At 41.0% G+C, this 27,121-nt stretch overlaps 1 protein-coding gene across 2 annotated transcripts in view; it reads right to left on the bottom strand.

Annotated features, from left to right (window-relative positions):
* Window positions 1-26,445, bottom strand: part of rap1gds1 (RAP1, GTP-GDP dissociation stimulator 1) — a 64,065-nt gene extending 37,620 nt beyond the window's left edge. Inside the window, exons 1-5 of one of the 2 annotated variants that reach the window (XM_033609694.2) lie at window positions 26,047-26,425; window positions 17,260-17,367; window positions 13,317-13,439; window positions 8,963-9,088; window positions 1,078-1,224 (exon numbers count right to left, since the gene is read on the bottom strand). In XM_033609694.2, the coding sequence (XP_033465585.1) occupies window positions 1,078-1,224; window positions 8,963-9,088; window positions 13,317-13,439; window positions 17,260-17,367; window positions 26,047-26,050 (508 nt within the window). In that variant the 5' untranslated portion in view covers window positions 26,051-26,425. Of the gene's footprint in view, window positions 1-1,077; window positions 1,225-8,962; window positions 9,089-13,316; window positions 13,440-17,259; window positions 17,368-26,046 lie in introns of both variants that reach the window. The other variant, XM_033609695.2, reaches the window with a different exon arrangement.
* Between the last annotated feature and the right edge of the window lie 676 nt (window positions 26,446-27,121).

Consider the following 27,121-nt stretch of genomic DNA (forward strand, 5'->3'; position numbering starts at 1 on the left):
CCATATCCTCCAGCCCTAACACAAAGCACAGCTGCCACTGATGTCATTAGTTTTGCAGGTATTGCTCAAAAAACAAAGTCCTGGCACAAACTGAAGTTCCGACCTGATGGCGCTAGATAGAAAGCCCTAAATGTCAACCTCATGGTGTGGCTATAGGGCAAAATACTAGGATCCATGATATGGGAACCATGCATATCTCTTAAAAAATGTTCCAACCATCTGGTAGATTTTGCAATATCTTACTGGATAAGTGACAACTTTGACCTGCCAGTGGAGCTAGAAGAAAAGTCTGGGTGCCTTGAGGGGGGGTACCATGAATGTCTCTGTAACGTTTCAAGGCAACCCCTTGTATGGTTGTTGAGATATTTCAGTCTGTACCACAACTATCAACTCCCTGGTGCTAGAAGAAAAGTCAGGGGATCACCAAAGTCCTTATAATTCATCCTCCTGGGCCAATGAATGACTTTACAACATTTCATGGCAATCCCCCCCTATGGTGTTTGAGATATTTCAGTCTGTACCATAAATGGAAAAGACAGGGGCTCACCAAATTCATTAAAATTCATCCTCTGGGGACCATGAATATGTGTACAAAATTTGAAAGCAAGCCATCCAGTAGTTGTAAAGATATTTTAGTCTGAACCAAGTGGTGGACCAACAGACTGAAGTTGCCATCACTAGAGCCAAGCTGCTAGCCTGGCTAAAAAGCAGGGAGAGGACCAAAGAATATGTTCTACCACCTAAGTCTATAACAATAAAATCTTACAGGAGCAAGGGAAGGGGAAACAGGGTACTGCTGCTATGAAAGCTGATTCTTAGCAAACATTAATAACTGTAGATTACCTCAGAGGTGTCGTTGTGGTGGAAGTTTGAAAAGTGACAGAAAGCATGATAGAAAGATCAGGAGAAAGGTCAGTCCAAAATAGAAAAGTATAAAATGTTCTGGTTCAGTTCAACCCTACTGTCTTATGACCCACCCAAAAAAAAGATGTGACATCATCTGCGTATAAGAAAGAGAACATCCGCTGATTAGTTGAGATTAGTTAACAGTTGTTCTTGGGGAAAGATGGTCATTACCATTATCATTGCTATAGTTCATCAGCATGCCACAAAAGACAGTCAAGAGCTTCTCATTTTCCGGCTCAGTATTTTGGGAGAGGGATTTTATGTGTTCAGCTACTATCTGAGCCCCTCCTGCCAGGTCAACTGCACTCCTGCCCTCATCTGCAAAACAAAGAGGCCAGGACACAAATCAACCACAAAGGAAAGGGAAAAAAAGTAAAAAAAGAAAAAAGAAAAATAACCACAACCTGAAAAATACATATGAAAGCAGTGTCAGGTAAGCAGTACAAAACATACAAATCAATGCAAACTAAGGCTAGTAAACAGTCAAAATGCTGAATAAAACAATTGTAAAGGAAAGAATTAGGACCACAACTATATGACATTGGGTAAATCCAAATCTGGGTTTCACATGAGGCTCATCTGATCAATTAAATTCCAAATAAGAACCTTGGGTTGAATTTGCAATTGAAATGAGTGACCATAGTTCCTCCCGTGTCTTATGTAATTTCTCAATGTGTGGCAACAGAATAAAGTTCTCCCTTCACAGTTTACTTAATATTTTGTTACAGAAGAATTTGTAAAAGAACTGCAAACTAACACAATCCACAAATGCAAAATCAAAAAACTGCAATCTTAAAAGAAAAGACTCTATTGACAGGGATATGTTTGGCATTATGAAGCCTTTGTGCGCTGTGTCCATTTCCAGGTTATACTCCTTTGAGGGTCAATACACTTTCCCTCAGATATCCATTACGAATGATTTTATTGGTGGTGTTCTTTCATTTCTTTGTTTCTTCAGAGAAACAGAAAATACACATTAGTGATAATTATCTCTCTGGGAAGGCTTTGCCTGGTAGAATAGCTGCCAAAGGAAGCATAACACAAATCAGCCTTCTCAGTATCAGTGCAGCTTCTTTCATTAACCTGTGGCTGCATAAGCTCTAAGTACCACAACAATATTGCATAGTGCATTGTATTTCCTGTTTCTGTTCTGTACACATCAAACTGCTTTTGATGCTGACTCAGAAATGTATTTGAATGTTAAGACAACGGTAGGACTTCATTGTGAAATATTAATATACAGATACTCATTCACTCAAAGGTCAAATGACTGCAGTGGTCACGAGTATTTACTGGCTCAGGCACAGATCTGCTTTGGTCAGCAGTGATGGAAATATGACACCCGGATGGACGCGCAAATTTTAGCCTCTTTGTCTTTTTAGCCCTATCACTAGTTTTAGTGGAAAAAGGGTATTTGAGAGCCTGGTGCTTAGCCTGGTTCCAGACCATAGACCCCGCCCACTCAACTGAGTAGGCTTGCATCTCTAGTCTGGCATACTTCAATGAATTTGCGATTTATCTCGTCCAAACGCTGGACGGACCAATGAACGCCGGGGGTCTAGCGATTAGCCAATCAGCGTCACACTGATGTCAAGCTGTACGCCGGTGGGTAACTGGTGAGGATAGCAACGATTGGGGACCGCTACAGATCCTATAGACCACATTAACGATGCTATTGAGGTATTTCGCCACTACTCGTGTTAATGGAGGACCAAATTAAGGAAGCTGCTAAACTGGATTTAACGGCGATGCAGCTGGGCGTGCAAGACGACGGAGACATTTTTAACGGGAAATGCTCGCTTGTTTTCGGCACCCCCGAGGCATGGATACTAATGACGTCAGATTCTGGGTGAGTCGTTGATCTCTACTGATTGGTTAGGGAAAAAATCTAATTCCCTCCCCCTTGTAAATCGCCTTCAATGGAAGCCATGTCAGACTGAAGGTTCTGGGAGCTTCAGTCTGACACTCAGGCTACCTGGTGCTAGGATGTGCTAGCTTTCAAGGGTTAAAATTTAGCTATGGCTATCACAAAGGCTTTAACCTAGGTGACAGCTGCCTAAAAAGATGTTAAGTTGTATTAAAGTTGTGGAAGGCAGAAATCTGGGAAAGGAAAAAAAAAAAAAAGGGGCAGCTCTCCCCTCTCATTCCTAAGCCCCTTCTACCAGACGGCCACGAGCATATGCACATGCTTCATAAAGTAACCCAGTGTTTCACATACATTGATTTATTTCATCTTATTTCATTGTAGAGCTACATGTCGCACATTCACTCTGCCTCTCCTCATCCCACTCTCTGTGTTTATCAGACCACAAATGACAAAGGAATAACTAGTTAGTATCCCATGGTCCCTCTGCCTCGCTCCCCGCCACTGAGGACTGTTTTCCCCGGAGGAGAGCAGAAAGCAGCTCCAGAGAGGGCTGTAGCGGCTTGAATTCAGTCAGCAGCAGCACCAGGTCTAACCTGGAAACGGCAGCAACAGAAAGTTTGCTGATCTGTCGGGGAGTCAGGGTTTTCTGGGTGTCTGTTTCCTGAGCTACTGCCTGCTCTACTCCTACAGAGGTGGTCTGTAGTGGCTGGGGAACACACTGTGATTTGAGGCTTTAGCCAACATTAGCTTTATAAATTTAAACCTTTGGCTACCGCTAGCTGAAAACTAAACTATTAGCAACGTTTTCTCTCTTTCCAACGTATCGCCAATATTGACATGTTTTATTTTCAGTTATTGCCTTCCTTTATTGGGTTGCTTTGCTGTGTAGGCAGTCGTTGCCAATGCTGGAATAGCAACTTTCTCTGCAGGATTCTCCAACACTGAATCAGGCTTTCACCATCTGAAGGGACATGCAGACACATACATTTGTAGCCCAGAAACTAACATTAGCCATCTTGCCATTCCAACTAACTGTCACAGTGTACATCTACAAATGCTTTGGTGGAAACACGGTCCACACACCAACGGTTGTCGGACCAGTGACAGTGTTTCCCCTACCATTATATCAGGGGGGCGGCCCGCCTCTCCAACAGCATCCCCCCCCCCCCCCCCCCCCCCCCCCCCCCCCCCCCCCCTTGAAGGTCAAGTTAATTTTATTTAATTTTATTTTCTATACAGCACCAGATGACAACAGAAGTCCTTTAAGGTTACCTTTCCTATAGAACAGGTTTATAGCTTGTCCTTTTATCAAACAAACTAAATAGCTTTATATTACGTATTTATCCATTGTCATTTCTGTCTCTATAAGGTCGCACGTTTACAATTCTCCTCTGCTCTCTGTAAAGCGCATGGTGGAGTTCGGCCCCGATGCACGCACAAACACACAAAAACACGTGCGTGCGCACACACACACACACACACACACACAGAGGTGAGCACACTTTTCCTGATCGAAGCCAACCCAAGTGAGACAATTATAACCGAGGCCGGCCCGAACCCGCAGCACGCCACTGTGCACACGGTCAGTGGAGCTGAGCCTGTATTGCATTCAGGCGTTGTCACATAAATAACAAATTCCAGCACTTGAATAGGCCATAGCACAATAGCACAGCACTGCTGCTGCACGCCACCATTTTTTTGTTTAAACGACGTCGACACATCGCCCCAGTCCTAGTTAACTAACCTGACCCAAGCCCGACGCAGTTTGTTATCTGACATAGTTATTGTTATGGACAGTGTGTAAATGACCATCAAAAGGCTGCTGTTACGCACAGTCAAACACGCCGCTACACACACTCAATGGAGCGGAGCCTGTGTTGCATTTAGGCCTGTCACGATAACAAATTTTATAAATAACAAATTCCAGCACTTGAATAGGTCATAGCACAACACAGCAGCATGTCAAGTGGGCTGAACCGGAACAAAATTACCTTTATTTTTTGTTTTGATATGTTTTCATGTTATTAGGGTTGCAACAGTATGAAATAACCGTCAATAACCAGAAAATATTGCAGTTTCAAAGTATCACGTAATTACAGAAATCATATTACTATCAGTCAGAATGACCCTTAAAGGAATGAAAATGGAAGGGTTATTTTTGGTTGAACAAACATTTTATTACTATAACTGAAACCTGAAACCATTTTGTTAATAGAAGTATGTGTAAAAAGTCTCCCCTTTGAAAATAACTAAAAAAGGGGACATTCAACATCCAGGTACATTTTTTTTGCCAATACCGTAGATAAGCAAATTTACACTTTATGATAACCATCAGCTTTTATATCACTGTATACCTTGAAACGGCAACCCTAAGTGTTATCAAACATAAAAAAATGTTTTTAATATAAGGCAATATGAATAAATAAAAATAATGTTCTGTAAGGCCTTAGTGAGTACACACAATGTTTAAAATATCACGTGTTACAACTCTGTCTACTTTGTAGTGATCGGGTGTCATGTCTTGTCTACTCACTAAGTGTTCTGTATACTTCAAAGACAGCAGCAGTACAAAGGAATCCCATTTCATGCTGTGATTTCAGAAGATCCTGTTTTATCTATTTCACTGCGGCATCGTCTCCCGTATTATGTGTGTTTATTTAAGGTAGCAAGCAGCTGCTTCTCCACACTCTCCCAGTGAGTCTATCATAAAACCATGCCAGCTTACTGAGACCCCCCTTTACTCACACAAATGTCACATCCCACCAGATTCCACATAGCTTTTTAACAAGAGGAGAAACTATGCACCAGAACTGACAGCTGCGATTACAGCCTCTTAAGCTGCCTGTAAGATCAGACTAAACTCTGCTGCTCTTCCCTTAGGTCAGTACTCAAATACTCTACTGGTACATTTACTAATAGAGCAGATATCTCAAATGTGCCACATGTAGCAATTTCAAACACAATCATATAACTGTCAGATAAACTTTAATGCCTTTGTTTATTCTTTGCATATCACAAAAAATGGGGTAATGTTTCACAGTTTTTTTCCCCATGTAGTTCTGAAAATGAAGACAACATTTTCCATAGACACTTCCTTTTTTACAACCTCAAACACAATAATTACCTCATTCATATATACTATTTGAAGCCTTTTAGTTGCAAATGAGCATGTACTTTAAAGTTTAGAATGTGAGAAATCATCATAAGAAATGATTGCTGTGCAATGCACCTGTCTATTAGTAGTAACCAGAAATTTAAGAAGTTTCAGTATAAGAGCAAAGTAAAGACACTGAAATGCCACAGTCTTGCTGCTGTGCGAAGTGCCTGGAACCTAAAGATGAGTCACATTTCAACTTTTGGTCAAGAAGAGATCACTCTGAGATCTTCTTTTGCAGAGGGAAGTTGTTCCGCATATGAAGTGAATCTGTTAAACCGAATCTTATCAAACTTTTTCTGTCAGGACTGTATAATAATGGTAAGAACTACGATTATCCATTAATCAGTAAGGCGCTGAAAATATTTTTGACCGGTTACACATGTCCATCTATAGGATAATTTTGCTACTTTTCAGTTTACTGTACTGCACACCACCCTGGTTGCGAATCACACGCTGCATGCTGCACTTGCTTGCTGGTCTGTTTACAGTGGCGTTGTGCTAGCCTACTTCACACGTTTTGTTTACTCTGATTGGTTTTCCGTCTTTCCAATTGCGTGAAGGGGCACTTTGAGTGACAGCCATTGATACCGCCCCTCTGGAATAGAGGAAATGTACACTCCGTGTCCAGACAGTCTGGCAACGCCAGGCTACCACTGAACACCACTGTGAATGAAAAAGAAACCTTAGATAATGATCATCATCAGTATTATCATCATCTAAGGTTACTCTTTCATTCACAGTGGTGTTCAGTGGTTCAGTGGTGTTTTTTTCTAAAAATGTCTTAACTAAAAAAGTTTTTAATGATAAGTGTACTATACACATACAATGTAATGTATACAGTATAATGTCGACTTTTTGTTGCAATAAAAAAAAAAAATCGATTACACTGTTGGTGCTTCTTACATTACGGTGGGTGCTTCCAAAATTTTGTTGGTGCTCCTAACTTTTTGAAGTTAGGAGCACCAGTGCTACCATGTAAAAAAGTTAATTTCAAGCCGTGTATTGTGACCAAAATTATCACGGTTATCATTATTATTGCGGTATTTGTGCTCAAAATGTTCAAAAAGTACTTATACGCACGCTGAAATCATTTAACCAAGTTTTCTTTTGGAAAAACAAATAAAATAAAGAGCACAATAGACTTTCTGTCTAACAGAAAGTCTATCATGTTTGATTTTCTTTTTGTCGTTCACGATTACTCCCATCACAGCCGTCACTTTGACCAATAGAAACAAAGAGTTAGCTGCTGCCATAGACAACTGTAGGGCAACAACACCCCAGTCTTTTTAATATTTCCTCTAGGGATGTTACCACACAGAGTAAAAGGGGAAAATGATGGTGTGAAACAGCAAAGGCACTTTGTCAACCTGGTGAGTACTGCCATTAGCATCAAGCTAACAAACAATATTATTTATTCATAATGTAGACAGACATAAAGTAAGAAAATTAAAAAATAGTGGCGGGGCTTTTACTCACCACAACTGCAGAAGCTACCAGCTTCATTTGAAACAGACTACATTATAAAAGGACCGTTATTTATTAATTCCTCTGTGTTTTTATACTTTTACTTTTTATCTGCTCCCGTTGCCTTGATAAAGTTAATGCATCATACCATAATTTCAAACTCAACACTTCCTGTATCTTTTTCAAATTAAAAGCCCCATATAACCTCAGCTGAGAGAATTCCTCCATTTTCTAAATAGGCCTTTATTGTGAAACATTTGCAGGAACTTGTTGTGGAGGATTCGGTGACTTGTATGTTTGCGTACGGTGCTTTAAATGTAGCTCCTGCCATCTGCTGGCGCTTTTTAGGTGACTACAAAAACATTTTGGCTGGCACGTTAACAGACACAGTCACTGAAATAATAGTAAAAGTAATAAAACATTTTTTGATTGCAATATTGATACTTTTGCTCTCAAATCTTTTTTTTGATTGCAAAACCTACTCTGTTTGATTGAATAATAAAGAAACAAATGTAGCACCATAGAAGTGCTCTTTATTTCACCTCAGCACAACATTCTGTTCGACATTCTAATATCCACACAGGCGGGTAGTCACTAACTTAACTCATGGTGCAAAATGTCAATGAGTTTTGTGTCAAGTAACATGAAGTTTTTATGTTATTGTGACAATCCAGGGCATTTGTGTAGACTTTGCATTAAAATTTTGTGTTGTGGATGGATTGGGGTTTACAGAGTAATCTGCATAAAAAATGTCTATAATGTAAACAATGTATAAAGTTATTCAAGTAAAAATTGCTGCACTGAAGCAACAAATGCTGGAGAGTAGGTCTACTCTCTTGAAGGGATAGAGAAATGCCCTCTAGACAGCAACAAGGCCAAAAATATTGAAGAGAGTGTTTTTTATTACACTTTGTTTTTTTATCCAAAAACAGCAATGGACAGCAGGATGCAGGATTTTTTTCTTAAAGCACTGCAGAGGTATTCATTTGGCATGCATATACATTGGATTGACTTCAGTAACTTTAAAGTACTTGAAGTGTGCACTTTACAGCTGTATTATCAAGAAAAATAGAAATACTGTATCAGCAGATATTCAACATTAAATCGCTCAGATCAGGGGCAAAAAAAAAACTTGAAATGGACATCCCTATTATATTGTATGTATAGTATATGAATATCATGTCACTCTACTTTGTTGAGTCCATGTATGTATGAGTTTATCTATTACATGTTGTATTGTTACTGTAAATATATGTTATTGAGAAAATGGGACTTTAAATAAAGGAATTGCCTGGTTGTCAGACTAAATTCAACTCAAGTGTTCACACCTAACACGGAGCCCTCTATCCCAATGCACTAATTAAAGCTCATTGAAACTGCCCTGCATTCACCACTATAACCCAGTTAAAGGTTGGTGTAGCTGAAACACATGGTTAAACAGTGTGTGTTTCTACTGTCGCCCAAAAGCAGCATCATTCTTATGACTTCTTTTCTATTAGCTGTGTGATGGTGATGACGAGGCTCATGAGGGATTCAGTGTTCCCTAAGCAAAGCAGACTCCTACTTACGGCTGTCATAACAGATGTTGCCAAGAGCTCGGCCGGTCTGCAGTAAAACCTCCTGGTCGGTGGAGTTTAACAGCTGAATTAGAGGAGGGATGAGGCCGGCTTCGACACAGGGACTCCGCATGAACTCTGAAAGAGGGAGAGGTGTTGGGTTACAGGTCAATATAAAACTGTCTGTGAAGTTAAACTTACTCAAGGAAGTTACGAGCATCAAACTGCTACATAAATTCACATTTCCTACAACTTTATAGACGGTATCTGTAGCACATGTACTAATCACATGATCAAGTTATGAAGTACCTTTAACAAATAAAGAAAGGTCAAATGTCATGAAAATCTGACATTGACCCAAAACTAATATTATCTATTAGTACACTGTTCCTGATCATCCTTATTCTAAGCTCTGCAGAAATATTTAGATACTGGTGTGTAAAATCTACTCTATGATCTCAAGAAGTCCCAGTCAAAGCACAAATTCAAAGTAATTAACCATTTTGTTCATCCTTAAAGATGTGTGGTCACTTAACTTCACATCAGCTTATTCAAAATGGGAAACGCAAAACAATGAAAATTTATACAGAGATAATTTGACATTGCTGTGACCTGTTAAACCCATAACCATCCATTTCATGTTAAAGCTGCACAAAGCAAATGCACACAATAAAGAGTCCTAAAGGCTACAATCATTAGAATTTTCTAAAGTGAATGTTTTCCATGTCTTTTCATTGTTGTTGTTGTTGTTTGTTGTTGAGTTTACATGCAATGTAATAATCTGAATTATCTTCTGTTGTCTATTCACTTTAGAGCGTAGATACTCGACCCGTGCTCGATGGGACACGACAGATTGTGCCTAGTTTCAGACAAATATTTACAAATAATGTTCGGGTTGGGGTTGGGTTTATTAGAGTGTAGAGTGCCAAGTGTGGATGTAGCCTGGTTCAGACAAATATTTGCAAATAATGTTCAGGTTTGGGCCAGGTTCAGTAGAGTGTAGATCAATCAATCAATCAATCAATCAATCAATTTTATTTATAAAGCCCAATATCACAAATCACAGTTTGCCTCACAGGGCTTTACAGCATACGACATCCCTCACAGCGGATAAGGAAAAACTCCCCCAAAAAAACCCTTTAACAGGGGTAAAAAACGGTAGAAACCAAGAATGTAGAGTGTGGCCTGGTATGGACTAATATTTACAAATAGTGTTTGTGTTCGGGTTGGGTTCAGTAAAGTGTGGAGTATGGAGTGTAGAGTGTGGAGTGTAAAGTGTGGAGTACGGCCTGGTTCAAACAAATATTTACAAATAATTTTTGGGTTGGGGTCCAGTTAAGTAGTGTAGAGTGTGGAGTGTGACCTGATTCCAAAGAATATTTACAAGTAAGGTCTGGGTTCTGGTTGTGTTCATTAGTAGCTGCAGAGTGTAAACACCTGACGCAAGGCCGACAGGATCCAACGGGACCACACTGGTCAGACCAGGTTGAGACAAATATTTACAAATAAAGTTTGGGTTCGGATTCCACCTAAAAATCATGGACCTACTGTTTAAGTTGGGCTACTTCTTGTTCAATGCCAGGGTTTGCTATTTACATGACAATACCTCAAAACAACACATAGGCTTTTTCAGGAGGTAAATATTCATGTGATATAAAATTAACTAGCTCACGATAAAGTGAGAGCAAAACAAAAACAGAATGTGTGTCAGGATCGGGTAGGTCTCAGTTACTACTTTTCCAGGCTCAAGTCAGGTTAGGACACGAAAACAAAATGCATGTCAGGTTCGGGTCAGGCTTGATTAGTACTCTATCCGGCATGGGTGTTTTGGACATTAAAAAACAGTGCGAATTGGATGAATTTGGGTTTGGTTACTACTCTTTTGAGCTCTGAATGGCTTTGGACATAAAAAAAGCAGAATGCGTGTCGGGTTGGGGTCAGGCTCATTTACTTCTCTATCCAGCTACGGTGTTTCAGACGTTAAAAATTGAATATAGGTTTCTACCGTTTTTTGAGGTTTCTACCGTTTTTTTTTTCCCCGTTAAAGGGGTTTTTTTTGGGGAGTTTTTCCTTATCCGCTGTGAGGGTCTTAAGGACAGAGGGATGTCGTATGCTGTAAAGCCCTGTGAGGCAAATTGTGATTTGTGATATTGGGCTTTATAAATAAAATTGAATTGAATTGAATTGAATATGTATTGGGTCGCTTTAGATTTTGTTACTACTCTCTCAGGCTCGGGTTGGGTTTGGTTATTTAAAAAAAAACAGAATGCATGTCAAATTTGGGTCAGGCTCGGTTACTAATATAGCAAACAGTTTAATATTTGAGCTTTGAGATATGCAGTCATTTCATGCCAAAGCGAAGTTAGGAGTCATTGGTGAGGCAATTTTTTGTTGTTATTTTTTTGGATTTCGTGAAAAATAAAGTTACTGGATTTTTTACTCAAGTCTGACCTGAGTTCAAGTCACATGGCTTGAGTCCACAGCTCTGATACTGGTTTTCTGTGATAGACTGGCTACAAAAGTCCAGTGGCCAAGCACTCAGTTTAAATTGCCAAAATAAGTACCTTTCTTGTTATTAAGTATCTTGATCAATACAATGCTAAAAAAAAACAGCAATATGTGGGTTAAGTCTCAACTCACCCACATTCACATACCACTGGATAATGGGGTGAAAAGCCCCATTTCCACTGAGCAGTACAGTACGGTACAGTTCAGTTCGGTACACTCTTTTTCCGTTTCCACCGCGAAAAGTTGTGGATAGTACCGATGGAACCGTTCCTAACCATTACCATTTTTGGTATCCCTTCTGTTGGGGTACCTAGCACACAGATCTGGTACTAAAAGGTGGAGCTGTAAACACTGCAGTCCATTGATTGGTCAGTAGCGGACAGTCACTCTGCTCAGGGCTGAGCTGGGGCTGGTTTTGAGGCAGAAGCCACTGTTCATACTGTGGAGAGTTTAATTAGTACTGTACTGTACTGTACTGTAGAACTGTAAATATGTAATGAAAGGATGTTGTGCTGCCTCTTGCAGCAGCCGGAGTCAGAGAAAAAATAACTTCATTCACTGTGAGCCAAAAAGAAGCAGAAGATTCACTATGCTGACTTCGGCCGGGTTATGTGAACTGCATATATTCCAATCCTCACTCGGAGAAAAGAAAAGGGTCACGTAGCATCGGGCCAATGCGACACTAAACCCCCGAGCTTGCCTGAGAAGGACTAAATGCACAAAGCTACCATTTTTAATTATCCCATTGAGAGAGACTCTCACTGCAGCCTGTTGCAGTGGAAATGCTAGGGTCTAGGTACCATGTCTGAAGGGTACTTTCAGTTCCAAAGGTACAGTACCAAAAATGTTTGGTGGAAACAGGGCTAAAGAGACCAACAGAATTGCTCTGCCTCATCACCTAACCATAGAATCCTTATACTTACCCACCCAGCTAATGTGTGATGCTTAAGAACAACAGTAATGAAAGAAATGAAAGAGACAAAGAATGAGGTGATAACTCACATGATTCACTGACAAAGAGACAGTTTACAATTCCCACATAAGCTCCGAGGACTTCTCACCAGTGACTAGGCTGTGATCACATTTTCATTTGGGAAACCATGTTGGATCCTCTGGGTATAGCATGGATGACTCACTCTTCTCTGTTGTGGTGGTGATCTGTGCTAATTAGTCAGATATGTTTTTACATTAAATCTTGCCTGGTGCAGCTTTAAACAATTGTGTCCGTTCAAACTGTCAGACATAGAGGGAGTTGTCTGTAGCCCAGCAGTCACTTGGCTGCTTGCAGACATTTCCGGAAGCAGTGACAGATAAATGCCAGCAGGTTGTTGCCAAGCCTGGCAAACTGCTGGGGAGTGATCATTAACTGCCGTCTTGCAAGCTGCTAAAAACCCATTCATTATCCTAACCTTTTCTTGCCCTAAGCTCTATTCACGTCCGCTTTTTTCTCCCTTAAAAGCTTCTCCTGTGCTCACACAGCGGCATTATGGGAAACTGAAGCACTCTGACACTGCAGTTATGCAAGGTTTGAGTCCTTACACAATAACCTCACAGTCAGTGACAGCTTCACTCTGAAATGCCAAGAAAGGCTGCTAAAACTAGCCCCGTCTGAAACAACCTGTCAATCAAACATGCTACTGTTTGGTTCTTCAAGTATTTTAAACCATAGAGGAGCGCTAAAATATCCATGACTAATACTTTTGCTCCACTGTCTCAAGACATTATGTATTCATGAAAAAAACACAGAGAATCAAAAAAAGATGAGAGCTAGAGAGAGTGTAAAAATTGAATACTGACAAATGGAGGAACAGAAAGTCAGGGTGTTCCAGGATGGATGGGCTTGGAAACCGAACCTCACCATTTTTGGCCACCTCAGCTATGATGTTGGCTACTTTAGGGGTGCAGGAGGACTGAGGGTTTAGCAGGGTGGGGAGCAGGGGAAGAATGCCCATCTCCTGGATCTTCACACTGGCCTCAGTGTCTGTAGAAGGAAAAAAAGAAAATGAATGAATGAATGAATGAATGAATTAATGAAAGTTTTGCTGATACAAATATCAGCATTCCTTTGTACACAGAGATGGTGCTATAGAGGCGCTGCAAAGTCCCTTCTTTGCACTGCCTTTGCATTTTTACATAGAACCAAACCATGGCGGCATCATGCTGCTCCAGTGTGCAATTTTAGACAGGATGTCGACATCGTGGAAGCAAGTGTTGGCCTCTAGTGTGACATTTAACATTCGCATTAGCAGGACTTAATAAATAATTACAATGGCATAACATGTCAATAACAATCATTTACTGTCTTTTATATGGCAGCTGATCTGGTCCTCTGATCTGGGTAAGGTGCTCCTGGACCTCATTTTTTCAAAATTTGTGGATATTTTCAGCCACTGTTCTTTTTCTTTAAGTTAGCTGCTAACTGCTAGCACCTGCTTTTGAAATCTCCCATCTGTGGGTCGCACACATAACACTGTGCGGGATGGATCTAAGTGTTTTGGTCGCAATCCATTTAGATAAGTATATAGAAGCAGCTATGGATATCTAAAAGCTTTAGTGATGGTTGGCGATCACTGCTTTGAACCTTAGCTCTAGGGAGCCCTAGGGCTGTCTGTCAGTCCACCACTGAGGTTCAGACTAGGGATGTCAGTTTCAGTTAGTTTTGCTTTTGAAAGACCTGCACCTATTAACCAAAGTCTAACCGCTTAATTTAAAAACATAAAAAAAAAAAAAGGCATGAAATACAAGAGGCCTCTTCTTTTAGTCCATTGCTCCACTGACTCAGTGAGCTTCAGCACTGCAGTTCAAAGAGCTATCCATTTAGAGGTAGTAAAAATATACTGTCTTGCCTTTTATTTAATTTTCTGCTGGCCCTGCTGACAGACGGCTGACCAGGTGCACTAACATGTAGAAACATACCCACTGCTCAGTCTCTGGTCTCCACAGGTTCCTTGGCCACTCTTCACTTCGCACCACCCAGGTAGGGTGGAAGCTAACGTTAGCTAGCTAGAGGCTCTGCTCATTCTGCGATTACAGCCGGTATCGCCATTCCAGTGGCAGAACGGTACACTGCGGAAACACTGTATCCACCCATCATTTCGAGCTGCAAAACCCTTTTAGCTTTGTTAACCATGTTGGCACCACCAGCGGTGATGAAACTGCTAACGTTGGTAAGAAAGCTAAACAGTGATAACATAGCCCACAATGCTGAAGGGGTTTTATGGGTCTAAACTGAGCCAGTTACTCTTTATAGCCGTTCTCTTTATACATCCATGGACTCGGCCTGTGGACAGGCACACACACACAGTGGTCTGTAAAGCATCAATGCAAATTTAAGTGCAAAACCGAAAACCTGTGGTCCATAAGGGCGTATTGATCCGTGCAGGGCAGACCGAACAATTCACATTTTACCAAGGACCGTTGCATGCCTAACTAGGCCTGTCACAATAACAAATTTTGCTGGGCGATTAATTGCATCAGAAATTATTGCAATAAGCGATAATATTGCGTAATATTGTACTTTTAAGACCATTTTTATTATTGTTGTAATTTTGCTGTTTTTAGACCATTTTTTAAACTTATATAATATTAATAAAGGCATATTGATGCAAGTACACTATTTTAAAGAGAAATAAACATTTATTTAACAAGAATATTTACGAATGCAAAAAAGACAATTTAAATATCCGAAATAACACATAAAAATATCAAAATAAATAAATAAATACAAAAAAATAGACTCTCAGTCTCTCACTCTCAGGTGTGCAGTTAAGTTGTTCATATTCGCTCTTTTTGTTGAGATGGTTTTAGAACAAACCCGGCATACCGGCTCGTCCAAATTACTGGGCTCCCCTCTGTCATTTGGTTTAAATCCAAAACACTCCCACACAGGGGCTGTGGCATTTGGTTTAGGAACAAGTTCCATGTCTTTCTCTTATGCTCAACTCTCCATAGCCCCGCCTCCCCCACAGAGACAAAGACACTCGATGACAAGAGCTTTCCCTCCGTTCATTACGCTAATGAACCAACTCACCTGGCTGCCAGACGATGCACGGCAGCTCTTGTTGTCCAGTCTCTTTGGTGGAGAGAGACGGGGAAAACAAACACGCGTGATATGGCAATTAATCGCGGCCGGAAAAGTTACCGTCTCCCTTTTAATTCACCGTGCAATTAGCTGACTTATCGCATATCGCGACAGGCCTATCCCTAACATACATACATACATACACACATGTATGTATTTGTATGTTTAGCATTAAAAACAAAAGCTAAACAAAAACAATACATATGCTATATGTCACACTAGAGACTGACACTGTTGTGTTACGTCACACCCGTCACACCTCTGTTGCTTCTCAGATGACAGCATGCTGTCTAAAATCACACACACAGCGAATTTGATGAAGCAACATGTGAAACGCGTTGTTCGCCTCTTCTGTTTTTAATTTTTGATAATAAACCTTCTGTCAATCCTATGCTCTAGTGTGCGCTGGTTGAATTTTTGACTGTGATTTATCCTGCACCAGCTGGCACCTAAAAGAAGCACTTAGTTGCTGTGCACGGGACTTACAAACCTTTTGACATATATGTATGTATTTGTATGTTTAGCATTAAAAACAAAGGCTAAACAAAAACAATACATATGCTATATGTCACACTAGAGACTGACACTGTTGTGTTACGTCACACCCGTCACACCTCTGTTGCTTCTCGGATGACAGCATGCTGTCTAAAATCACACACAATCACACGCAAAGCAGCATGATGCTGCTGTTGCGGTCATATAGCACCATCTCTGTGAAAAATGGGGTAGAGTGTGCCACTAGTTTTTCCAAATTCACAACAGCACTTTTACAGCACATGATTTACCTAAAAGGGCATTGGCGTGACACAAGCCTGCCCTCAAGAATACATTTCAAGGTTTTCCCACACATTCAATTATGTGTGGCAGCCTGCCATGATATCAGCATTTGCTGCCACATATTGATTTTCCAATCTTGAAGCTGAACCATTTATTAGGAGTGTTGCAAAAATGTACATAACACTCAGTTATTCAGAGCACCACACTCTGGGCACAGACAGAGCAGCAGAACACCAGACACAGTCAAAGTAAAACTTCATGAATTCATACAGCGCTCTCATTTTAATGTTGTCCATTATTTTTCAAACCTACTTCAGATTAAACTGGCTGCATTCCCATGGAAACTGTTCACCCCACAGTCAGGCTCTAGAAGTAGTCTAGAAGTTTGTATCAGTACTGATTTGCAACAATTTCACCAAGTGTCCTTTTAGATTGGTGCATACGCAGCCTGTTTTTGAAATGCTTGCCTAAGTGTCTGTGTCATTGTAAATGAAGACAAGGGACCAGTAGCATCACTGCATTTGCCTGCTATACGCCCACTCTGTAAACAGTGAAGCTGAAAAATCTCCAGAGCGCTGTTACTTCCTTCTGCCAATTTTTCATTAATGCAAAACAAATGCATGTTGAGGCAGCGCCTGCATCTGAGAGACTGTTGCTCACTCTAGCTGATGCTGGACAGTATTTAGCATGAGTTTTTCAAAGCCCAATAATCAAATGTGGTTTTAATGCTCATTACAACTTGAATAGGTAATAAAAGAATTTGAAAGCAGTGAACAGGTGAAACAGGTAACAATTTCATCCCTGTTTGAATCAGATTTTATGTGCATTTTCATCTGAATCATACAGAAAATATTACAGAAATGTAACTAGGTCAAGACTGTCATAGATACTTTAACTGGAAACTTAGAAGAGGAGGTAACAGACAAAATATGGCTCTACTCACTGTTGTTGGCAAGTGCTTTCAGCAGGCAGTCCAGACAGCTCTCCACACTGTCAGTGGCGCTGTCTGTAGATGCTAGCTTCAGCTTCTCCAGGGCTTCACTTAGGTTGTCTGAAAAAAGAAACAGTAAGTGAACAAAAGTTAAATTCATGTAGGCAGATGATAGTGACAAGCTGAAAATTAAACAGGAAGAGAAGATGTGATGAAAAATCTAGCGCATTTCAGTCATAGGCCAGGAAGGGTATTAAGTCTGCAAAACATCACGGTCCAAGGCTAAACATGTCATGTTACTCCTTGGATCCATGGTAGATTCTTCAATGGTTTTGCAATTGCATGTTTGTTTTCACATATGAGAATCCTTCTGAAATGTGGGGCTTGCTGGAAAACAGAACGAATTACCCCAGACCACACTTGAGTGTGAAAGAGGTTTTCAAACTTCAGCTAATATACTATCTTGTAGGAGTGGCGGGAAAATTTGATACAGCATAGTATTGCAATATTCTCCATGGAAATATTTTATCGATACACAGACGCCAAGTACTGATCGCGTTTTGCTGCAATAAAAATGATTAAAGTTAGATGAACAGACTAAAAACTTTATTTCATGAGGTAAAACTGATGTTAAAAAAGGAATTGGGAAAAAAGGTAATAAAATGCAATATATTGTGATATATTTTATTGCAATACTCAGCATATCACAATATTGCAGTAATATCACATTGTGACCTAATTATCGTGGTAATATCGTATCATGGGTCCGCAATTCCAAACCCTACCAACTTGTGGGAAAAACTCCTTTGGATAAACCTCTCCAGGTTTGAAAAGAGTTGTGTCATACTGTCAAAAAAAATAATATTCCAGGATCTTTAGTTGCCCTGATATTGATAGTGATATGCTACCCGCTTCAAATAATAAACACTACTTTTTAATCTTCCGTATGTACATAGTAGGGCTGTCAAAATTGCTCAAAAATGACGTTTGAATATTCGTTCTAAAAATAACTCATAGGTTCGAACCATTCAAATTTTTTTTTTTCGCATTATGTCCACAAGAGAGCAAACTAAGACAAGGAAATATACTTCTGTATGTATTAATACAAGGAAACATAACTACTTGTAGGTATCTTTATTTCAACATAAACGTCTTTGAAAACATTTACATAACTACACATTAAAACACATAAAACAATTATCTATAACATTACGTTATAAACGACCACGGACCTCTCGCTCGCCCCCCCTCTCTGACCCGTCAGGCCACACCGCCCGCGGAAGCGCTGCGAATAGCCTCGAAGCGAAGCCACTTTCCTTTCGGCGCCCATGTTAACCGATTGTGTCATCCACACCGGCTGCACCGCGCCGTGCAGCTCCGTGGCCGCTCCCACCTCCCACTCGCAAAGAGGACAGCTGCGGTGGTGTTTTTTTTTTCTCCACAATCGAATATCAATTTTCACATTTGAAGGTCCATTTTTTTTCAAATTCGAATTTAAATTCGAATTTAGAATATTCGTTGACAGCCCTAGTACATAGTGTGGTTTTATTCTCACTAGAAGAAACTGCCTTCATTTTTAATGAATTATCAAAAAATAGTAACCATTTTTGCAATTTTCAGTTGTTCCTTCAATTTCATTATACAAAAACAATCTAACAACACTGCATTACAAAGTTTTTAGAAAAGCTTGCCTGTAATCAGGCATTTTAGGCTGCAACAATCCCTCCAAAAACGCCTGCAAAATCCTAGAGGGATTGATAAATGTCAGGTTCTACAGATGGCTGTTCAAATATTTGTATTTAATAAAATGCGAAAAAACAGACCAAAAAACTCCTCCATCTTGAAATGAAAAGCCCACTGTTTGACGAAAGAGGCGCAATGATGCCACACTGCACCAAGCATAAAAAAAGTTTTTTTAAAGAGAGGAATGCGCTGTACACAGTTACTTCTTCGGGAACAAACTGACCATAGACGGTGCAGCCATACACTAAGTTTCCACCTCAGCTTGTTCTCTTTACTCCATTATGAGAACTACAAGTCATCAATCTGCTACACTGCCTGCCATATTAACCACAGAAACAGAATCAATAATTTATAACTGCTGCACATCCATCACATTCTATGACAAACTACATCATCCTGTTATTCTATTAACCAGTAAAATAAACAAATTACAGATTGTCTTTTTCCTCCTAACATCATTTGGTAGTGACTGAGCTCTTTCTCAGGAATGTTCAACAGAGCTGCACCCTGAGATATTTGAGATCTGTGAGAGTGATACCACTTTACTTCATCTATATCTAGGGGTGGGGGGAATCGATGCAGCATAGTATCGCAATATTTTGTGTGGCGATATCGTATTGATACAGGGATGGAAAGTATTGACAATGTGTACTTTTGCAAATACACATTTTAATACAACTTTTGGTCCTACAGTAATAACATCACTTTTTGGGCCCACTAGATGGTGCTGATGTCTTTTTCCCTGGTGAGGTCAACACAGGTCTCATGCTGCGTTCGTTTTGTACTCGGAGGTCGGAAATCAGAAGGGGGAATGGCGTCACCTCCGAGTTGACAACAGTTTTTGCATTCTAGTTGACGACTAGGGTTGGGTCGGTATGAGAAAAAAAAAAACGGTCCGGTTTTTGTAAAAAATCGCATCAAGTCGGTAATACCAGATTTTCGCCACTTGGGGGCGCAATTGACTCATTTAAAATAAAATAAAAAACGACCTTAGGACAACAGAGTGACAGTAACAAGTTGTTTCTTTTATTCCTTACAAATAAATTTTGCAGCTTACTCATTCAGTGCAAACAAGGGTTGCCTCTTTCTTCTGGCTCAAAGCCAAAGTGTTGCCATAGTGGCGCATTCTTTGATTTCTTTGAGACTAAATTGTCCGCCATTATCGATTCCCTGTCACTATTAAACAAACTCCAGGCTATAGTAGAGGCCTCGGCGCACTCGCACCCCCTAGCTCAGTCTCCGCCCCACCCCCACCCCCTCTCTCTCCTGCTTGCTGTGCGCTTAGCAAAGATGCAGTCACAGGTGCTCACAGACTCGGGCGTACTATAAGGGGAGCAGACTCCGTGTAAAAATGTCCGTGAAAAATCCCTGCGATGTGAAAAATACATGCCGAACAGTCTTTTGTGTGACACTGGTGCGCGGAGCAGAGTCCGTGCAGTCGTGCTTTGCGCACACAGGGCTTGCGGACGTCCACTTTTACCGGGCGGACCTCTGCGGTGTCCGCTCCACGTACGTTTCACCCGAGTATGTGGTCCGGTCGGTCTAAAAAAAAAAAAAAAAAAAAAAAACAGTCCAAGACGGAGTACCGGACCGAATTGGTATTACCGAGAACCGACCCAACCCTATTGACGACGCTGGACAAGTTGGAAAAAAACATGGACGCCCGCAAGAAAGCCTTTGTTGCCATTGCACTTTCGGAGTATAGACAGCTTCAAATCTATCATGCACTCCAACTGATGAAAGCCGCAGATGAGGCTGACCTAATGTAAAACAAATAAGATAAAATTGCTATAACAGTACTTTAGCAGAGTGTTTGCTCACTATGTATGTGACCGGCAGCCATCTGCTCCTAGTTTCCGAGTTGGAAATCCGATCTCAGGGTGCGTTCGAGTTTAAACTTCCGACCTTCGAGTACAAACCAAACGCATCATCTGTCAGCAGCATTTGGCAGGAAGTTCATCAAAACAAGGATGGAGGCACCAGAGAAAGAAATCAGAAATGCGCCGTTTAAATCAAACGTTTGGACTTATTTTGGATTTTTTAACACAGAAGTAAAGGAGGATTTGGATATGACACATGCAATTTGCGAGCAGTGTCATACGAGAATAAAATACTCTGGGAATACTACAAACAAGAGGGCTCACCTCACACTCCACCATCCAGAAGCGTTAGCCGGTGACAGCCAAGCTAACACTAAACCCGCTCTGCTGCAAAATCAACCAACACTGAACACACTTAGCTTGACCAAACTACCATCTATCTCTGAGAGAGCTAAGAAAATAACACAGTCCATCACCTACTTCATGTGCAAAGATCTGTGTCCATACAGCGTTGGTGAAACCGAAGGCTTTTGTTAAAAACACGGCAACCCAGGTATGTGACTCTGTCCTGACATTTTTTCACTGTCAGTCATACCAAAGCTCTACAAAGAAGTGAAGCATAAACTTGAGGAATCTATGAGTACAGCAGGAAGGGTGGCATTAACTTGACTTCAAGGTCAGTGGATTCATATGTGAGTATAATGTAGTGGTGGGGGGAAAAATTATATAGCATAGTATCGCAATATTTTTGTGTGGCAACATCATATCGTCATACAGTGCCAAGTATCAATTTTTTTTATCATATAAATTATTTATATTTACCAATACAAATTAAACTTTAGGTAGCCTACTAAAATAATGAAATCAGTTGCTTTTTCAGTCCACTACATACTACAAAAAAATGACTGAAGTGAGATGAACACACTGAAAACTGACAACAGTGTTTCCCCTAGGATGGAATTGTAGCAGCGGAGGTGAAGCACGCGCACGGAAAAAAAATTCACACGTGCAAAACTTTTTTGTACGCTTGCAAAGAGAATTGTTAACATGTGACAATGTAGAGACAGAACTGACACAATGACATAACACGATAATTGATTGTTATATTATTTTGCGTGATGGGCGCTTCATATTAAAACATAACTTTACTTTATGAAGAGATAAGACGGAGCCCTCTCCTCTTCTTATATGCTTTATTCACAAGTGTGTGAATTGGCCTGGATATGAAGCGTCCGTAGCGCAAAACAATATAACGGTAGTTTCTAAAGAGCTAAGACGAAAAAAAGCGGCGGTCATATTTCAGCAGTGCTGGAGCCTATCCCAGCTGACATTGGGCGAGAGGCAGGGTACACCCTGGACAGGTTGCCAGACTATTGCAGGGCTAACACATAGAGACAGACAACTGTTCACACTCACATTCACACCTACGGCCAATTTAGAGTCACCAATTAACCTTTCCCCAACCTGCATGTCTTTGGACTGTGAAAAGAAGCCAGAGTACCCAGAGAAAACCCACGCTGACATGGGGGGACATGCAAACATTACACAGAAGGGCTCCCTCCTGGGATTGAACCAGGAACCCTCTTACTGTGAGGCGACAGTTCTAATCACTACACTACCACTCCTAATATAATGGCATATTATCTCACAGAGGACTGGTGACTGCTGTCTCATGTTCTCCAAACTAGTGCAGTACACGAATGTCACACCACAGCAAACATTGCAGACTTCATGCAAAATGCAGCATGAGAATGGGGGACTGCCGACAAAAACCTTGTTGTGTAACAGACGATGCTTCTAATTGGGGTGTTGCCATTCAGTTAGTGGGATACCTGCATGTAAAGTGTTTTGCTCACACATCTAATGAGGCCTCGCAGAGGGCATTAAATCTCCCAACAGTTCAGTTTGTTAGATGTATGCAGCATTTCTGACAGGTTTTATGACTGTGTTGGTAAGTCTGTCTGCTTTGCATCACATTTTTCTGTAATGAAAATGATATAAGTCAGATGACTACAAACTTTCTCTTATGAGGTAAAACTGATGTTGACAGTTTTCCTTTGGGGAAATAATTTGCAGTTGGAAAAAAAAGGTAATGAATAGCAATATACAGTACAGGCCAAAAGTTTGGACACACCTTCTCATTCAATGCGTTTTCTTTATTTTCATGACTATTTACATTGTAGATTCTCACTGAAGGCATCAAAACTATGAATGAACACATGTGGAGTTATGTACTTAACAAAAAAAGGTGAAATAACTGAAAACATGTTTTATATTCTAGTTTCTTCAAAATAGCCACCCTTTGCTCTGATTACTGCTTTGCACACTCTTGGCATTCTCTCCATGAGCTTCAAGAGGTAGTCACCTGAAATGGTTTCCACTTCACAGGTGTGCCTTATCGGGGTTAATTAGTGGAATTTCTTGCTTTATCAATGGGGTTGGGACCATCAGTTGTGTTGTGCACAAGTCAGGTTAATACACAGCCGACAGCCCTATTGGACAACTGTTAAAATTCATATTATGGCAAGAACCAATCAGCTAACTAAAGAAAAACGAGTGGCCATCATTACTTTAAGAAATGAAGGTCAGTCAGTCCGGAAAATTGCAAAAAATTTAAATGTGTCCCCAAGTGGAGTCGCAAAAACCATCAAGAGCTACAACCAAACTGGCACACATGAGGACCGACCCAGGAAAGGAAGACCAAGAGTCACCTCTGCTTCTGAGGATAAGTTCATCCGAGTCACCAGCCTCAGAAATCGCAAGTTAACAGCAGCTCAGATCAGAGACCAGATGAATGCCACACAGAGTTCTAGCAGCAGACCCATCTCTAGAACAACTGTTAAGAGGAGACTGCGCCAATCAGGCCTTCATGGTCAAATAGCTGCTAGGAAACCACTGCTAAGGAGAGGCAACAAGCAGAAGAGATTTGTTTGGGCCAAGAAACACAAGGAATGGACATTAGACCAGTGGAAATCTGTGCTTTGGTCTGATGAGTCCAAATTTGAGATCTTTGGTTCCAACCGCCGTGTCTTTGTGAGACGCAGAAAAGGTGAACGGATGGATTCCACATGCCTGGTTCCCACTGTGAAGCATGGAGGAGGAGGTGTGATGGTGTGGGGGTGTTTTGCTGGTGACACTGTTGGGGATTTATTCAAAATTGAAGGCACACTGAACCAGCATGGCTACCACAGCATCCTGCAGCGACATGCCATCCCATCCGGTTTGCGTTTAGTTGGACGATCATTTATTTTTCAACAGGACAATGACCCCAAACACACCTCCAGGCTGTGTAAGGGCTATTTGACCAAGAAGGAGAGTGATGGAGTGCTGCGGCAGATGACCTGGCCTCCACAGTCACCAGACCTGAACCCAATCGAGATGGTTTGGGGTGAGCTGGACCGCAGAGTGAAGGCAAAGGGGCCAACAAGTGCTAAACACCTCTGGGAACTCCTTCAAGACTGTTGGAAAACCATTTCAGGTGACTACCTCTTGAAGCTCATGGAGAGAATGCCAAGAGTGTGCAAAGCAGTAATCAGAGCAAAGGGTGGCTATTTTGAAGAAACTAGAATATAAAACATGTTTTCAGTTATTTCACCTTTTTTTGTTAAGTACATAACTCCACGTGTTCATTCATAGTTTTGATGCCTTCAGTGAGAATCTACAATGTAAACAGTCATGAAAATAAAGAAAACGCATTGAATGAGAAGGTGTGTCCAAACTTTTGGCCTGTACTGTATTTTATCGCAATACTCAGCATATCACAATAATATCGTATCATGACCTAAGTATTGTTATAATATCGTATCGTGGGTCCTCTGGTGATTCCCACCCTTAACATATATACACCTATTTACAGTCTGATGCAATGAACTGACATCAGTCATGTACAACAACTAGGTTAAATAATGGGTGATGAATGCCTACAGAGCAAGTGCCTTAAATACAGTACATGTTCTGTATGAGCTAGAGGGCGGCTTACTCACTGGGTCTATACAGCTCTGTTTTTGGATGCATACACCCACAGCCTACAGTCTACACTCTCAGCAAAATCTGATTAGGACTGACGACCTGTCGCGTTTGGTCCAGAATGCTGTCTAATTACTCTACAGGCTGACACACTACTTTCTCATCTATTCCACTGATCATCCATAGAGACTTAGATTTATTTACATTACCTGAAATGATTGAAATTGTTGCAAATAAGGGTGGGAATTTTCTCAACTGTTATTCAAGCATTGTGTCAACAAACCAGGTGATGGTAAATTGCATAAGGATTGCAGACACTGTTGCAGTGACCTGGTTGTTGCTGTCAGTTTGCTTGTGCACTGCACAACCCACACATCCATCCCCCATGATAGATGCCTTGTATCAAATGACAACATGAGTGATCTGCCTTGTGAAATACCTCATCAGCTGTCAAACACATATGCTTTACATGGCATTCAAAGATGCTTCTGCCTCATATGGAAGCTGTTTTTTAAATGTAATAGATGAAAAGGCAATATTATGTCAATATACAGCATGTTTTTATTATCCATTTATCCATATTCCATGCTATAACCACTACAGTAGTCAAAGGCCTGTGCTTAAAAATATCAGTATCCAGTGTGCGTCCACCATCAATAACCAATGTAAACAGTAAGATTATAAAGAGCAGTGCAGTATAAACCGTTACACAAAGTGGGCTGCTGGATCCTATTGCATAACAGCTGTGGAGATGGAGGAGTGCCATCTACACCATCAACAGCACTGCCATTTCAGGGGATGTACATTCATTTAGCAACTGGGACCTTCAAGCCGTTTCTAGTACCAGCTGAATTGCGTCGAGGGAGAACGAAGGCAGTACAGAATATATCCAGAGCTAGCGTTGCTAAAAGGGAAAAAAACCCAAGCACTAAGAGCGGATAGTGGATGTAGAGAGTCAGGGAAGCTAAGTACCCCACCCGAGTACTGAGGCAGACACGCGCGCGCGCGCGCACACGTATACACGATTTTGCCACAGTCAGCTTTTCATATGACTAACTAGTGTTAACGTTACAGTAATAACACACAAAGCTACAGGGAATTAACGTGGTAACGTTATAGTGACATCATCGCATGATACATAACATCAAACATGCGTTGCTTCTCCTGCGTTTAAATAACCATTTTAAGGTTTAACCACTGTTTAGTGGTAAAAACAGTTCTTGTTAGCTTACCCGGCTCAGTGTGAGCTGGTTGCTCGCCGTCTACTCACCCATTTCAGCAGGATGTTGCTCCGGAAAATAAACCGGGATGTTAAGCTCTCCGGGGCAGCTGGAAACCGAGTCGTAGTTGCCGGAGGCCCCGCTTTCTCCACGCTGTTCCTCCCTTAAACCGCCGTAAACTGGTGAAGTTAGCGGGTGGAGGTTAGCGAGCTAGCTAGCCAGTTAGGTAGCGACAGCAGCCACCGGGCCGGTCGGGCAGTCCCACTCAGATGGATGCTGCTGTACAGTGGCCTGTACACCGGCTGACTACCACGTTAACACATCTGACTTCCTCTCATATCCACACCAACAGTCTGGACCTGCTGGCTGGCGCTCCCCTAGTCGACTGACTCAGTCTGACATGCTACAACCGACTGCGCTGTAAGGCTTCCGGTTACAACCTTCAAAATAAAAGGCTTTTCGAGAACTCCGTGTCATGGGACACATCGCTGGTGGTGGCAGCCTAGAGCCTATCTGAAAGCCCTAGTAGATGCTAACCAGATCATATGCGTATTCTACACAAACAATAAATTACAAAAAAATACTATAATTTAACTATGAAACTGCTTAGTTAAACCAATGATTTTCCATTTTCTTTTGTAGTTTTTATCATATACAGACATGATGTCTGTGTTTAATGATGTAACGAGACAATATGATTTATGGCAGCTAGTACAGTTGCTAAAGTTCTCCACACTGACAAGCTGGGCACATCTGCAAGCGGCAGTAAGACACACTGTTGGTAAAATATTTATATGCCCAAAACTCTGTGTGTGTCAGCAGCAAAATGTATTTTATCCACCAAAATCTCCCACCTAAAAAAAATAAATCACCTTAAGTGTACGCCATATTTACAAAATTTCCACTGGTTTACCTTAATGTCAGAAAGTGCTTTCCAACATGAAAACAAAGCCCTTATACTGTATCTCTCGCTTCATAGCCAGACACCATTGAGAAAAATAGTGATTTAACATTGCTGAACACAGGAGCTGCTGGTGTACTGCTGCCTAGGCATCCCATCCACAGATTTAAAAAAAAAATTCAAGCAATGTGCTTGTGAAAAAAAAATGTGAACATGCAAAGTGC

This window comes from Epinephelus lanceolatus, chromosome 22, assembly GCF_041903045.1.
Source record: "Epinephelus lanceolatus isolate andai-2023 chromosome 22, ASM4190304v1, whole genome shotgun sequence".
Lineage (NCBI taxonomy): Eukaryota > Metazoa > Chordata > Actinopteri > Perciformes > Serranidae > Epinephelus > Epinephelus lanceolatus.